Source organism: Cynara cardunculus (genome assembly GCF_001531365.2).
Source record: "Cynara cardunculus var. scolymus isolate 2C chromosome LG 13, CcrdV1, whole genome shotgun sequence".
NCBI classification, from domain to species: domain Eukaryota; kingdom Viridiplantae; phylum Streptophyta; class Magnoliopsida; order Asterales; family Asteraceae; genus Cynara; species Cynara cardunculus.
In genome coordinates this window covers 38,475,213-38,489,324 of record NC_037540.1, presented here as the reverse complement: position 1 = coordinate 38,489,324, position 14,112 = coordinate 38,475,213, and the positions used below count along the sequence as shown (strand labels likewise).

The 14,112-nt window shown below is 34.2% G+C and overlaps 3 protein-coding genes across 4 annotated transcripts in view; all 3 read right to left on the bottom strand.

Moving 5' to 3' along the window:
- Positions 1 to 2,539, bottom strand: part of LOC112525968 — a 6,886-nt gene extending 4,347 nt beyond the window's left edge. The window contains exons 1-3 of the mRNA XM_025136305.1: positions 2,319 to 2,539; positions 2,074 to 2,144; positions 813 to 896 (exon numbers count right to left, since the gene is read on the bottom strand). Of these exons, the coding sequence (XP_024992073.1) occupies positions 813 to 896; positions 2,074 to 2,144; positions 2,319 to 2,433 (270 nt within the window). The 5' untranslated portion in view covers positions 2,434 to 2,539. The remainder of the gene's footprint in view (positions 1 to 812; positions 897 to 2,073; positions 2,145 to 2,318) is intronic.
- LOC112525967 (syntaxin-125-like) overlaps positions 1 to 4,976 on the bottom strand; it is a 7,662-nt gene extending 2,686 nt beyond the window's left edge. The window contains exon 1 of the mRNA XM_025136304.1: positions 4,110 to 4,976. Within this exon, the coding sequence (XP_024992072.1) occupies positions 4,110 to 4,976 (867 nt within the window). The remainder of the gene's footprint in view (positions 1 to 4,109) is intronic.
- Positions 4,977 to 7,722: 2,746 nt separating this feature from the next.
- On the bottom strand, positions 7,723 to 11,446 carry LOC112525879 (probable galacturonosyltransferase 10). Of its 2 annotated transcripts, none has more exons than XM_025136192.1 (2): positions 11,291 to 11,446; positions 7,723 to 9,323 (listed from the first exon to the last, which is right to left on the bottom strand). In XM_025136192.1, exons 1-2 carry the CDS (start codon positions 11,444 to 11,446, stop codon positions 7,872 to 7,874), a joined length of 1,608 nt encoding a protein of 535 aa, XP_024991960.1. In that variant the 3' UTR covers positions 7,723 to 7,871. The 2 variants fall into 2 exon arrangements, with proteins under 2 accessions (XP_024991960.1, XP_024991961.1); XM_025136193.1 differs by having other exon boundaries at positions 7,723 to 9,321; positions 11,301 to 11,446.
- Between the last annotated feature and the right edge of the window lie 2,666 nt (positions 11,447 to 14,112).

Genomic DNA, 14,112 nt, shown 5'->3' with positions numbered 1-14,112 from the left:
TGGCAGAATGTTCAAGTTCTCTGAACTGAAAATGGCATAGTAGAAGTGATTTAAATGCAGAATCATGAAACAAAGTGGTGGAACTGAAAAAGGGACTATGGTGTTCAGTAAAGCTCTTGATTGGAATCCAATATATTTCACTTGTTATAAGAACTCCATTTTGAATTATTTTTCGTCTGACATGATAACATTTTAGCTACTTAATGCATCTTTACTTGCATTATCACTAGCTCAATTCTACTCACCCCCTCTTGCAGGATTCCGTATACTTTAATGGACATTAGAACCATGATAACACAGACAGAATCACTGTTCTTCTATCTTTTCTACCATTTTCGCCATCAGAACAGAAATCCATTAAACAAAATAATTCCAACAAAAAGACTTACATAAAGCATGACCCTTTGAATAGATTCATGAGGGAATTTTAATAAATCCTTAGATTTGTGAATTTAGTAATTCAAAATTAACATGAAAGAACCCTTCAACTTAAATCACCGGGACTTGACTTGCATGATTGTTATTACTAGTTTCTGGACATGGACAATCACAAGGCAACATTGCATCAATATTCAAAACCTATATAGCATAAAACAAATAAGCATATTTGCTTCCGTTTGATTTATACTTAAAAACAAAGACATACACTAAAACTCATACATTTGTACTTCATTAAATCTCTACAATAAGAATGAACATGAAGGCTAGAAGAATACATATCACACTGATTAATTATATTGAAGTGTATAACAATGGTGGATGAGCCAAGATGATGCAAAAGGAATCAATGTGTTTAAGGGAATACAAAATACCTCATCCTTCTTCTTGCCTCCAGAAAAAAGCTTGTATCCACTATAGATAAGCAGTCCCCAACCGGATAAAGAGATAATAACAAACTGAAAAGAGGAGCTTCATATGATCAGTACAAGTGCATCAAAGACACCATCTGATGAATCCAGGTACCAGAAATTAAAGGACAAAGTGCATCAGAATGCAACGAAGTTTGCTTTTATTTAGTGTAACAAAGAATTTTTTTTCTTAATAAATGGAATGAAGTTTCAAATTTTCCTATTTTTTACCCGTTTTGAACAGTAACCTGTTGATCTTGTAAAATTTGATGACATGTGTCAAGTTTATCGTCCACTTCGCCGTAATTTCATAAAACTTCCGTAAACGGGTATCCATGTCACCAAACGTTATATGATCAGCAGATTACCAGTCAAAGTAGATACGAAATAGAATTGTAAACTTTGTTAACATCGATTAAGAAAAAATATATTACCTGTTACCTTAAATACAAAAGTCACATGATTACAAGGAACCATTCAAAGCATACAAGGATCATTGTATTTTATATCCGGTCCCCCCAGAATTTTGCTGGCAGGTAATGCTGTAACTACACATATATGCTCTTATTGATGCAATTCAAAAGCTGAGACAACAGATCTTCTATCTAAAACATTCAATTCAACTCTCCAGTCTCAACTATCCATCACGAGACTTGCAATAGTCCCAACACAGACAAGTGAAAGAAATTGGCAGAAGAATGTTCTGTGTAACTGTGTAAGTTGAATTTAGACTTATTAGAAGATCATTGCATAAGGATACTGCTGTAAACCATCGAAAATATAATAATAACAAACACAGATATCCCGAATCCATGGAGGTCTTTCATTATAATTTAGATTTACTGCAGCTTCAATTTGAAGCAAAATAGGTATAGATTTCTAAGGATATTTCTGTTGATAAAAAACATGTCACAATCAAGCAGTTTCTCATGAAATCACACGATATAAATCTGGAAATTTTGTATTTGAAGTCACTAAACAGATCAAGTATTTCATATTTTTTTTATTTGTTATTAACTTCTAACTCCATTGTCACAACAATTGCTTTGGCTTGAACTCTAGGAAAAATGAAATCAAATTCAGAAAGAATATAATTCAAAGAACAAAAAATCATACTTTTTAAAAATTACCATCATATGAAAACCCTAAAACCTTCAATAACGTCAAAGTATAAACAGTTAATCGATCAAACTCGAATCACACAATCACAAAAATGAAGACTCACGTGCTCTTCCTTCCACTTGGACGGACTCATTGGATCTTTCCAAAAGTCAACCTTCGGTGTTCCATGATGATCTGCAAACAAACGCCATCACTTAATTCGCTTTCATTTGAAACCAAAAAGCTCAAAGCGTCCTTATAAGTACAAATCTCGTCTCAGTAGTCAAATACAATTAGGTTACATATTGATTTCGTAAGTGAAAGAGTGAGTGAGTGAGTGAGTGAGAGAGAGAAAGAGTTGTAGTGTACCTGCGGCGCCCGCAAGGCCACGGCGCTGGATAAAGGAAGCGGCTTGGGAAGCTGATCTAGGAGAGGAGAGTCGAAGCATAGTTGCAGCTTGACGAGCCGCCAAGAATGATGCCATTTTTGCAGCTCTGAGCTCGTTTCTTCCGATCGAGCGATCCTCACGTGAACAGAAAAGAAGATTTAGGGGAAGGAGACCGACTACGGACCCTCAAAAGGAGGAGATCAAAGTAAAACGACGTCAGATTGTTTCTTTAACGTTATGCGTAGGTCATCAAAGTGGTTTTAAAATTCACAATTGCGATTTAAAAATTAAAAGAAAATAATAAATTATAATATAGACGAAGAATCATGTGATAAGCATAGAAAAAATTTAAACCATTGATCAATTTTAATCTCATAACCATTTATGAATTGCATTTTAAAATAGAATTGATCAGGTGCATCTTAGTACACCTTGTTAATATTGGCATTCCAATTAGGACTGATTCAAGGGTGAAGATATTTTTTTACGTTTCTCATTATAACTTTCTTTTTCACTGAAATTCAACCCATGTAACATAATATACAAAATAGTTGTTATATCACTCTTACTAATCTTACCAGTAAGATCATCAATCCTCAAAATGCACAGTACGATTGCTGGTAAGTATCCCTACCAGATAACTGATCATCGAGTAAGAGTAATCATTCTTCACTAATCAGGTAACATTTCAGTTGTTGTCATGTCTTTTAACAAGTAAATTTTTTGGTTAATATAAATGAGTAACTGACCTTGTAAGTTTTTACCAGTGTTTTTATTTCTGATTTAAAATAATTTTATATATCTTTTATCATATCACATAAACAAATACCTAATTATCTATACTACCTTATTAACCAAATTTATTAAAAGTCTTAAAAACAATTTTTAATGTACAAAATATTATACATTTATGCACAAAGTCTTAAAAATAACTCATAATGCATTAACTACTACTACTAATGCATTTAGTCTTAAATCTCTTAATCTACAATTAAAACAACATATAGTACAAGTTACCAATGCATATTATTACTTTTTCTTTTCATGTTCCCAAGATACTTTTGACATTTTTCACTCATGCATTCACCCTCTCATGCCTCTATGTCTTCTCCCCATCCCCCAAGGTGAGATCCAAGATTAAATTCACCATAATTATTAAAAGTTCTCTCATTCAATTGCTCTAGAACTCTTGCTCTTGGTGTAAACCTAACATATTTGTGGAGTCGTTTAAATATGTTAGATTTTAAATATATTGCATTTTAAATTGTCATACAATTTTTTTTCATCGATAGACTGTAATTGAAACCATAACTCTTCTTGTTCAAATTGTATTAATATGTAAAAACCAAGTGTAACGTATATCATCGTTAAATCTTCTCTAACAAAACCAGTAAAACTTTAAAATCATCAAAATTCACGACTCCCACCGCATTGTAGGAAGACACAGTTACTATATAAATAATGAGTTGATGCACAAGATATCTCATGAAATTTTTGTCATAAATAAATATTATATAACAAAATGAGAATAGATGTTAAATATATCTGTCCTTTATTTCCAGATTGCTAGGAAATCATATTTACTATTATACATCTTTTTAGAAGGTGAATTGTTTCCAAGGCATCACAATGATCAAACACATTCCCTCTGACATTTTTTTTAATACAGGTTAGGAGGTCGACATTCTTGCAGAATGATGAAAAATCGCATTCTTGATCTGGTCTCAATCAACCAATTCTCTTGTTTATCGTACCAACATCGGGAACCAGATGGGGTAAAGCAGGACGATAAGAAGAATGATCACGAGGAAAATGGCGATGACGGTAAACTTCCTCGAGCTCTTCTGCAACTCTCGGGCTTCGACCAGTTGTTCGGTCCCACGGTGGACGAACGAGCTTGCATGCGAGACGTGGCTCTCGATATCGTTCAGCTGTTGGCCTTGGGCCTCCACGAGCGCCGCCATGTCCAAAAAGATCTGGTGCAGTTCTATCAGATTCTTTTCGATTTCCTTCACGGAATCATGTCGTTCTTGAATCTCGGAGATGGTGTCCATGATCTGGCCTCGACCCTGATCTTGGATCGCTTTCTGCATGAAATCTTCACTTTCTCCATTCGAGATCAGGTTTTCAATCAATTCATCGTTAGGTTTTTCACCCGTGATGGTGAAGTATCTTCTCGCGACAGTCTCCTTATACTCCTCGTTCATGCGGGCCCTCAACGATTGGAAGTCGTCCATCATCGACTTGAGCTTCTTTCCGAGACCACTAACGACGGACGTCCGCGTTCTGTCGGCCGACGATCCCGGCCCGCAACCGGGAAGCTTCCGGTGGGCGATGTTCGCCTTATCCAACGCCTCGATCTTTCCTTTGATGACACGAACCCGCTTCAAAACCTGTGAAACATCGGCATCCATCTTGGCTCGGAGGTTCTTCATGGCGGTGGCATTACTGGCCGTCTTGCACTCCTCATTCTCCGCCTGTAGCTTCTTGTACAGCTTGTCTATGACAGCCATGTCTTCTTTGACGTTTTCGACATCTTCGAAGAACTTGTCGAGGTCGACGGAGTCGCTGCCGCCGGCCTCCAAGTCGCGTTCGTCATCTTGAGCTTGTTTGAAGGATTGGGAGAACAAATCATTCATGGTGAGCGATTAGGGGGGTGATGATATGATCACTTGTATTGTATAAATAATATATATAAAGAAAATGGAAATTCAAAGGGAAAATGGAACGTGGATTTGGACAGACCTTCCCTTCTTCTTCCAGAAAAAGTTTATTGGAGGAAGAAGAAGGAGAAGAAAAGGTGAAAATGGTGATCGCTTTCGGCACCAAATAAATAAATGAAATGGAGGATGTCTTTCAAGGGTTCTTAGTTAAATTAGGAGAATTTCTCTCTTTTTTTGTCTTTTTTTTTACACTTTTTTCGTTCAATATTTCCTTTTTTAAATTCAAATTAAATTAAATACACAACAATTGTTGTTTCATAACTCTAACTCTAACTCATTTCTTAAGTTCACAATTTATCGAGATTAATAACATATATATATATATATATATATATATATTAGTTGTGTATCCGCGCAATCCGGCGGGAGCCATGAATCTTAACGATTTTGAAGTTTCACTGATTTTATAAGATAAGATTTAACGATGATACAGGTTACATTTGGTCTTTACATATTAATGCAATTTAAATAAATAAGAGTTATGGTTCCAATTACAGACTATCGATGAAAAAAATTGTATGACAGTTTAAAATCCAATATATTTAAAATCCAACATATTTAAACGACTCCACAAATGTGTTTGATTTACACCAAGAATAAAGAACCAAGAAACTTGAGTTTTAAGATAAACACTCAAAACCAATAAAAAAACTACAAATTTGACAGATCATAAGCCATGAAAAGACCAAAAAAGATGGGTTTTAGAATGAAATTTCAACTGCTTACCATATTTCTTGTCCAGAAACTCAGATTAAGGTTGAATAAATACATGTGTATATATATATATATATATATATATATATATATATTTCAAAAATATCCAAGAACATATTAATTCAGAACATATTATACAGTGCAATTTAGACAGCCTAACCCCAAAATATATAGTATATATATAAATGAATAACTATAAAAGTATAAATCATAAATATTAAAAATATTTTTTCACAGTATATCTAATATATAATAATATAATTAAATCGAAAAAACTATTCAATATTGGACTCATTTCGAATGTATTAACGAGACGATTATAATGGTGTAACTTGTTAAAATCAAAAATGTATTTTTTTAAAACATGTTTTAATTGATATACGATTATATATGTTAATTTGATAAACGTTTAAAATGAAATATTTAGAAGTGAAGGACGTAAAATAAATTAATTAACTAATTATAGAGGTATAAAGTGTAAATTTAAAATTATAATTTTATAAAAATCGGTTATGAGGGGGTGAGTGTATCTGAGAGACGAGGGGGTGAGTGTATGTGAGAGACGAGGGGGTGAAAAAGTAATGGAAGGTAGTATAAATGATATCTTGATCATTTAATATTTTAAACCTTTAAGACTTTTGCTAAATTTGCTTAATAAGATAGTATAGATATATACTAGAAAGGTACTCGCACAAAAGAACAAGATACATCTTGATTTTAATGATTTTAATGTTTTGCTTTATTTTTAAATAAAATATAAATTTTAAGATATTATAAATTAAAAAAACAATCGATATTATCATTAAATTAACTATTTAAAAGTTCTTGTTTTAGTATAATTTTTTTTAATTTAATTTTTATTATAATTTAATTGAAATTTAATAATGAACTAATTTACTTTTGGTTTAAAAAAACAACTTTTTTAAGATGATAATTAATTATTATATTAGAATTCAATAATTATCCTAATTATATTTTAGATTTTTTATATTTAAATGAGATGTTTATTCTTTATTTGATTATGTTTATCTACAGTTAGTTATATGAATTCAAACATGAAACTTTAATAAGTTGTACTTATGCACAATTACTTGTAATCTTGAATTTTAAGGAATATTCATCAATAAACAGTACTTTATGCATAAAAAATGGTTCTTAAAAGTTTTCATCAAATGCTTTATAATATAATATATATATATTTAGGGTTTTTAATTGCATAGAATAAAATTTGCAGATATTCATATACGAAGACAAAAAGTTGGTAATATAAAACTTATAAAACAAGATATATGTTTTATAATAATTAATGTTTAACTAAATAAGCAACTATGATACGAGAATTCTAATACCATATACCAACTGAGTTTGCATACTTGGTATAATACTATCAATCAAGTGTGGTTAATGCTAATTTAATCATATAAGGTTTAGGTCATCAAAAGATAACATAAAAAGTCCATTTTATCACAGTGACATACAAATCCAAGTATTTGTTATGTTAATCGAACATGAAGAAATAAAACAAGTGTATTCGATCAGTTTACGCCCTGCTGGAGGCAAATTAGAGTGGTCGTTAGAACTCGATTTCAAACACCATCTTTGTGCCTTTCTAGACATGGACAATCTTGACTAGGCCCACGTAACCGGTTAATAACCAAAACCAAACCTGATCGGTAACTGATTATACCAAAATTTTGTGACCGGTTATACCAACACCGCCAGCTACACTAATTATAACCAGGACCAAACCGACCTAACCGGTTACAAATTTTCATTACCAAGACCGGTTAACCGATTTGCCCGATGAAGGCGACAAGGAATCGAACCGTTACTACCGAAAATGTAATCAAACACCATTAGAGAGATTGATACATTTAGACTTGTAAATTAACACCTCAATGTGTTTGATGATGGCTATATATAATTTGTCTTCTCTTTTGTCAACAATATGATTGACTTTCCACATAAAAGTCTAACAAATTTTCTTTTCTGTAATCATAAATATCTAGGTCAGCTTGTGTGTACCTCAACTAATTCTATCAGGCATTAAAAATAACAGACAGAAAAATTCTCAGTGGTACTCTGAAAAGAGTCGGTTCAGCGAAAATTGCATTGCTCCAACATGGGATGACTATAATCAACATATTTCTCCCAAAAAGGCTTGTATTTATCCATTCCAATCTTCAACCATGGCTTTAAATTCCCATTAAAATGTAACACAGCTCCATTTTCTATCACGTCCTCTTCGACATTGGTGTAGCCCAAACCAAGAACATGCCAGTTTGGGTCCAGCGGTTCGGTTAACCCGTAAAACGTAAGAAGTCCTGGTGGCAACGTACCCAGTTTCCACAACGTCCGATCCACGTTCTTTTCTTGCCAGTAATGGTAAATCCCCGTAACGTTCCGTTTCCGCCACTCGACCAAATCGAAAACGTTCATCCCGAATGCCCAACCACAGGCGTCGGGATCAAAATGTGATCTTATGAGCGGGTGAGAGTAGTTCAAGTATTTGTGGTATCGATGAAACGTCTCCATACATGTTTCCACTGCACCATTGACGTTTCCGTTCAGATCGACGGTAAATAGACCCGCGAGATCCTTTTGAACCACAACATCATCGTCAAGAAACACGAGCTTGTTGAGTGCTGGAAAAACTTCTGGGATGTAAAACCGTAAATGGTTCAACATCGATAGATATTTCGGGTTTCGGAACTTGATCGGAGTCTTCCCACCATCGTTGTTTCCGGAGAAGTAATAGTTTTTGGTATCGGAATCTTGGAGCTGTTTGAGAACCGGAACGTAAGAAGCATTCAGCCAGCTGAAATCCTCAAACTTCTGCACATCAACCGTCACTTGGCGAAATCTGTTCATCGTGAACCAAGCCTTCATTGCCGCAAAATTCACTTCATCGGTTACAAGATGGAACACGATCCGATCTGGGTTTTGTGAGTTTAATGCCGTCGAGTTTACCACGACCGAAGTTGCAAGAATGTTGTCGGAAAAGATGCAGAAATGATAGAGGCTGTTGTCTTTCAGCTTAATTCCGCTTTGGGTCTTTTCGAATACTGTTTGCTGCAACTTCGAAAGATTGAACCATTCAGTTGTCAAACGGACACCAAGACAGTATAAGCTCTTCGGGACTTCTTCGGCAGCTATTTGCCCGTATTTGCTACTTTTATCGGTAACGGAACTCGTTTGTTCTTCAAGCTCTTGGATTCTGGCTTTAAGTCTCATGATCATTGTGGCACTGTCATAATGGAGTTGTTGCGCTTGAAAAAGCAAGAATGCCATTTCTCTAACAGCGGTATTTGATTCCCCAAGAGTTAATGGAGATCGCCTTAATGCAGCATTTGAAAGAAGGATCTGGGAGTTGCGAATTTGTGTGCTCAATTCCCATGCGAATTGAAGGTTGTTGCTTTCTTTAGCGATCACAATATACGCCTTAGCTAGTGATATTTGATCAGTGAGTTGCCGTGTGATTGAGTCAGGATTTAACATTTCATCTGTAACATTAAGGCTCTCCATGGTCATTACCTGCCTGTAAGTTCTCTGCAAAACACAATTTTAAAGTGTAAATGTATTAATATTACCGATTATGTAGGATAACGTGCCCATGAAAAAGAATAAATTTCCAACATTATCAACAATAATAACAAGCCTTCTATCTCAAAGCAGACTAACCCAGTATATCTCACACATATATAGGGTCAGGGAAGAGTTGGATGTAAGCAGACTTTACCTGTAGCCCAAGGAGTAAAAGTTGAGCAAACATAATCTTTCAGACATATTAACCGAAGTTTAAAATTAGCATTTGTGAGCAAGCAATCATAAATAGAGTGCTTATCTTTACAAAGCTATTTTGGATTATTTGAACATAGAAAGATGAACATATCCAAAAGCACGGTGAACCAAATATATGCTACTTCCTGTACATTTCCATCTATTGACAATGTAAGTAGACTGCTGAGCATTTGCAAGAATCCCTCGCCCATATTCTTTAGTTTTTGGATGCCAATTGGCCCTTGATAACAAGTTCTCATTTACTGAGGCCTCTTTGAAGGTCAGAGAGCTATTTTTGGAAGATTCAACCAAACGGGCACAGTAAAATCCCACTAAAAAGTAGAGTCGGGGGTGGGGGTGAGATGTATCCAGACCTGGCCTCTGCCCCAAAGAGTAGAGCGGCTGGTTCCGTGAGAACCCCCAACTTGTGCAAGAGTAGAGCGGCCTTGATCACTAGATCTACATATATTCCTATTACAAAATGACACCACCTATTCATAACTTTCTACGCCCTATGTCGGAAGTTAGAGTTCAAACTTGAGATTAAAGAGTCATATGACACAACCCAACTTCCATGTCAAAAGAAATTAATAACAACCTTTACATTATACTTTATACATAAAGTGCAACAAATGAAAACTTTGAGTCTTAATAATTATCATAGACTTCATAACAATTTTGGATGTGAGAAATACTAGTGTGGCCTTTCGTGCATCAAATTTCAAAAATGAACTCTAACTATGAGACCGGATTCTTTAGATGATGGAATTTGCCAAGAACTAATGTAGCACGGATCCAAGAATTGATGGACTCTGTCATGGATCAACAGGAGAAGTGAAAATGAGCTTGAAAATATCTCAAAACCCAACACCGTAAACAGGAAGACAGATGCTCATGAGACTTCTCTGCGACCTACTCACCTGCGTGTCCTGACAAGTCCTATGCATATTGCTTTCATTTGTTTATATGATTTTTATGTTTCCTAATTAATTTAGGATTATTATTTGTTTCCCTTTAATCATTATTTTCCTTTCCTAGTAAGATTAGGATTTGGTATCATTTCCTTATTAGCCTATCTTTTCTTTGTAAACTAAAATAGGTTTTATTGTTCTCCCTTTCAATTCAGATTATTGATTAATGAATTAAACCTTTTAGAGTTCTATCTCTACTTTTAAAACTTTTCACTTATCTTCCGAGTTCTACGCTTGTACATCTGTTATCCTTAGAGGATTTAGACGTTTGTTGATCCTTCCTAGTTTTCCTACTACGTCAAGAACCCAAGCTGATAACTCATTACAGTTAAATAAGATGTCATGTTCCTTTTTTAGCATAGAAAAATGAAAATTTCTGCAGCCTATGAGATCATGGTCACAACCTATCAGCCAAATCTTCTCTTGATTCACCTATGTATCATTAGTGACCGAAGCCTTGTTAAGCCTCTTCACAATGAAATATTCAAATGACATTGTCTTTTCTCTCAGGATGCAGGATGGATTTGTACTGGAATCGAACTTAATCTGATTTCTGTTCTTAATCATGCTTTTCAGATACAAACCACAATGCATATATAATAAATTTCTCAACAAAATGCAATCACAGAACATCAAATAAGCATGTTCCTTTAATCAAGAGATCATTTACAATATCTTAGCAGTTCCAAATATATCCCCAAATAAATCATAATATGCATATGATAATTGAAAACGAATTTGTTGAAAAGAACAGATCGAATTTACCTTAGATAACACCGATCTGGATGCAGGTTTGGCGCTCTCTCGAGTTAAGAAAACGATCAACACCAAAACCACAAATCCACATAATGTCAACCAAAACACATTCGGAAACCACCGCCGCCTCACTGGCCGGCGAAACTCCGGCCTTGTTCTTCTCATTTCGTTGTAACCACAAACTAATAAACCCTAAAATTACATCCAATTAACAACACTATCGGTGACAGAGTAGGTAAACTGATTTTTGGTGGGTAAATTGGCCTACGCCACTGATTAACGGTGAGTGGTAGTAGCAGGGGAGGGTGGAGAGATCTGGTCAAATGGTGCCTTGCTGTGATTGCCAACACCATGTAAACCTCTGCAAGTAACCGAAGATAACGATGGATGGAACAACGATGCAACAAAATGAAAACTTCTTTTTGCGAAGCAATTCGTATTTCCGATTCTTTGTTTCGGGAAGAGGCTCACTTTTTAGGAACGAATGTGAATTAAAAGAATAATAATTACATTTTTGTCCCCTGTGGTTTCATGAATATTACGGTTTTTGTCCCTTGTTTTTCGTCAATTACGATTTCTGTCGTGATGGTTTGTAATTTGTTTCTATTTTCGTCCATGGAACAAACTTCTAAAAGATTGCGACTATTTTGTTCTTTTTACCTTTTTTATTTTTTCTTATTTTTCATTAGGTAATATCGTAATATAATACTAGAAGGGTACTCGTGCAATGCAACAAAATACATCTCGATCTTAATGTTTCGTTTATATTTTGGGTCTATCGATGTTATAAAGCGATTTTATGTGATTTTAAGGGGAAAAAAATGTTTTTATTTTTGAATGAAATATAAATTTGAAGATATCATAAAATTTTGAAAAAAAAAATAATCGATGTTAATATCAAATCAACTATTTAAAAGTTCTCATTTTTTATGTAATTTTTTTAATTTATTTTTTTATTATAATTTAATTTAAGTTTAATAATGAAATAATTTATTTTTAATTTAATAATATAAATTTTATAAAAATAATAATTAAGTATTAATATTCAATGATTATCTTAATTATATTTTAGATTTTTTATATTTAAAATGAGATGTTTATCATGTATTTGATTATGTTTATCTACAGTTAGTTACACGAATTCATATATGAAGCTTTAATAAGTTGTACTTACGCACAATCTACTTGTAATTTTGAGTTTTAAGTAATATGCATTAATAAACAGTACTTTACGCATAAAAAATGGTTTTTAAGAGTTTTTGTCAAATGCTTTATAATATAGTATAGATTATGTAAAATTAAATATATGAAATAATTACCATGACGTTCCATGTGCTTTCCTCAAATTTTGTATATGCCCTTAAATGCACTATCTACATTGGTGGTCCCTAAATTTTTACGGTCTGGTTGTAAAATTCTTCCGGGGACGCGTTTGGTGTCCAAGATCAGGGACAATCACGAGTTGTTGTTAGAAGATACTTATAAGTACAAGTACTCAACCCATCCGGGAAGTACAAAGATTTATAGGGACTTGAAGCTAAATTATTGGTGGCCCATCATGAAGCTATTCGTGGCTAACTACGTAGAGCGGTGTGTGACGTGTTTGCAAGTGAAAGCCAAACACCAATGACCATGAAGAAGCCTTCAATCCTTAGAGATCCCGAAATGAAAATGGGAACACATCACCATGGACTTCGTGACCAAGTTGCCGAAGAAATTAAGACGTCATGATATTATTTGGGTAATGGTCGACCATTTGACCAAAAGCACTCAGTTCCTAGCCATAGGAGGGTTGAGTCTTGAGGTGTAGCCTTGGTGGCAGGCACGAAGACCTATGCCATGTGAGGTGTTGCCATAGGGGGTAGTCACCAAGTGTGTTAGGCCTTTGGGTGTGTTAGTGAGAATCGACACTAAGGTCAACCAATTCTTGAGGTGCATCTTGCTAAAAGGACACCCCCTCCCGGCGGGTGCTATTCATTATTACTTTTGGATAGTGTAATATCCATGTTTTAGCATTTCTTGGGTTTTGGCGAGTAACCGTAATCTGTAGTTTTGATATATTAGATCCTCTCCATGTACTATTGTTTTGGATGATATAGTTTTATCTATGTTTTCAGTATTTGGATATTTGTCCTTATTTGCCTTTTGTATTATTGTTTTGGATAATATGGTTTTATCTATGTTTTCAGTATTTGGATATTAGTCATTATTTGCCTTTCATATGAGTATTGGGCTTTCAGTCCCATGTTGAAGGAAGTTATAATTGATGGGGTGTCATCACAAAAAATGGTGAGCTTTGGGGGAGATATCGCTTCTATTCTAAATATCTTTCTTATTGGGAATTGTGTTTTAAATAATATTATTTCCGTTTTACCATTTCATATAATTGATGAAAACTGTTTGAGCTCACTAGGCGTTAAACATAACTATTTTTCTTTGTCGACATGTGCATCAGCTCCTTGAGGGAAAAGTACTAACGTCACTGTAATGAGATGTGTCCTAGCTAGAGGCACGAGAAGGAATTCCTATCCGGGGGACATCTTTCATATGATCAGTGTCTTATGTTAGGGCTTAATAACACCCGTTCCCATTTGTACACTTATGTAAGAGTTGGTTTTTACACTGTTCATGGTAAATCTAGATTTTCCTTTTAAAGTAATTCAAATATTGGTTTATAGAAAGAGATTTATCCTTTATTTGCGTTATTATTGAAAATTTTAAATTAGTCCGTCTTTCTGAATATGAAGGTTTTAAAGTCAGTATCAGAGTATAGTTAGATTTTATGTATTCGAAGATTAAATTGTATGAATTGAATATTTTAAATTGTATGA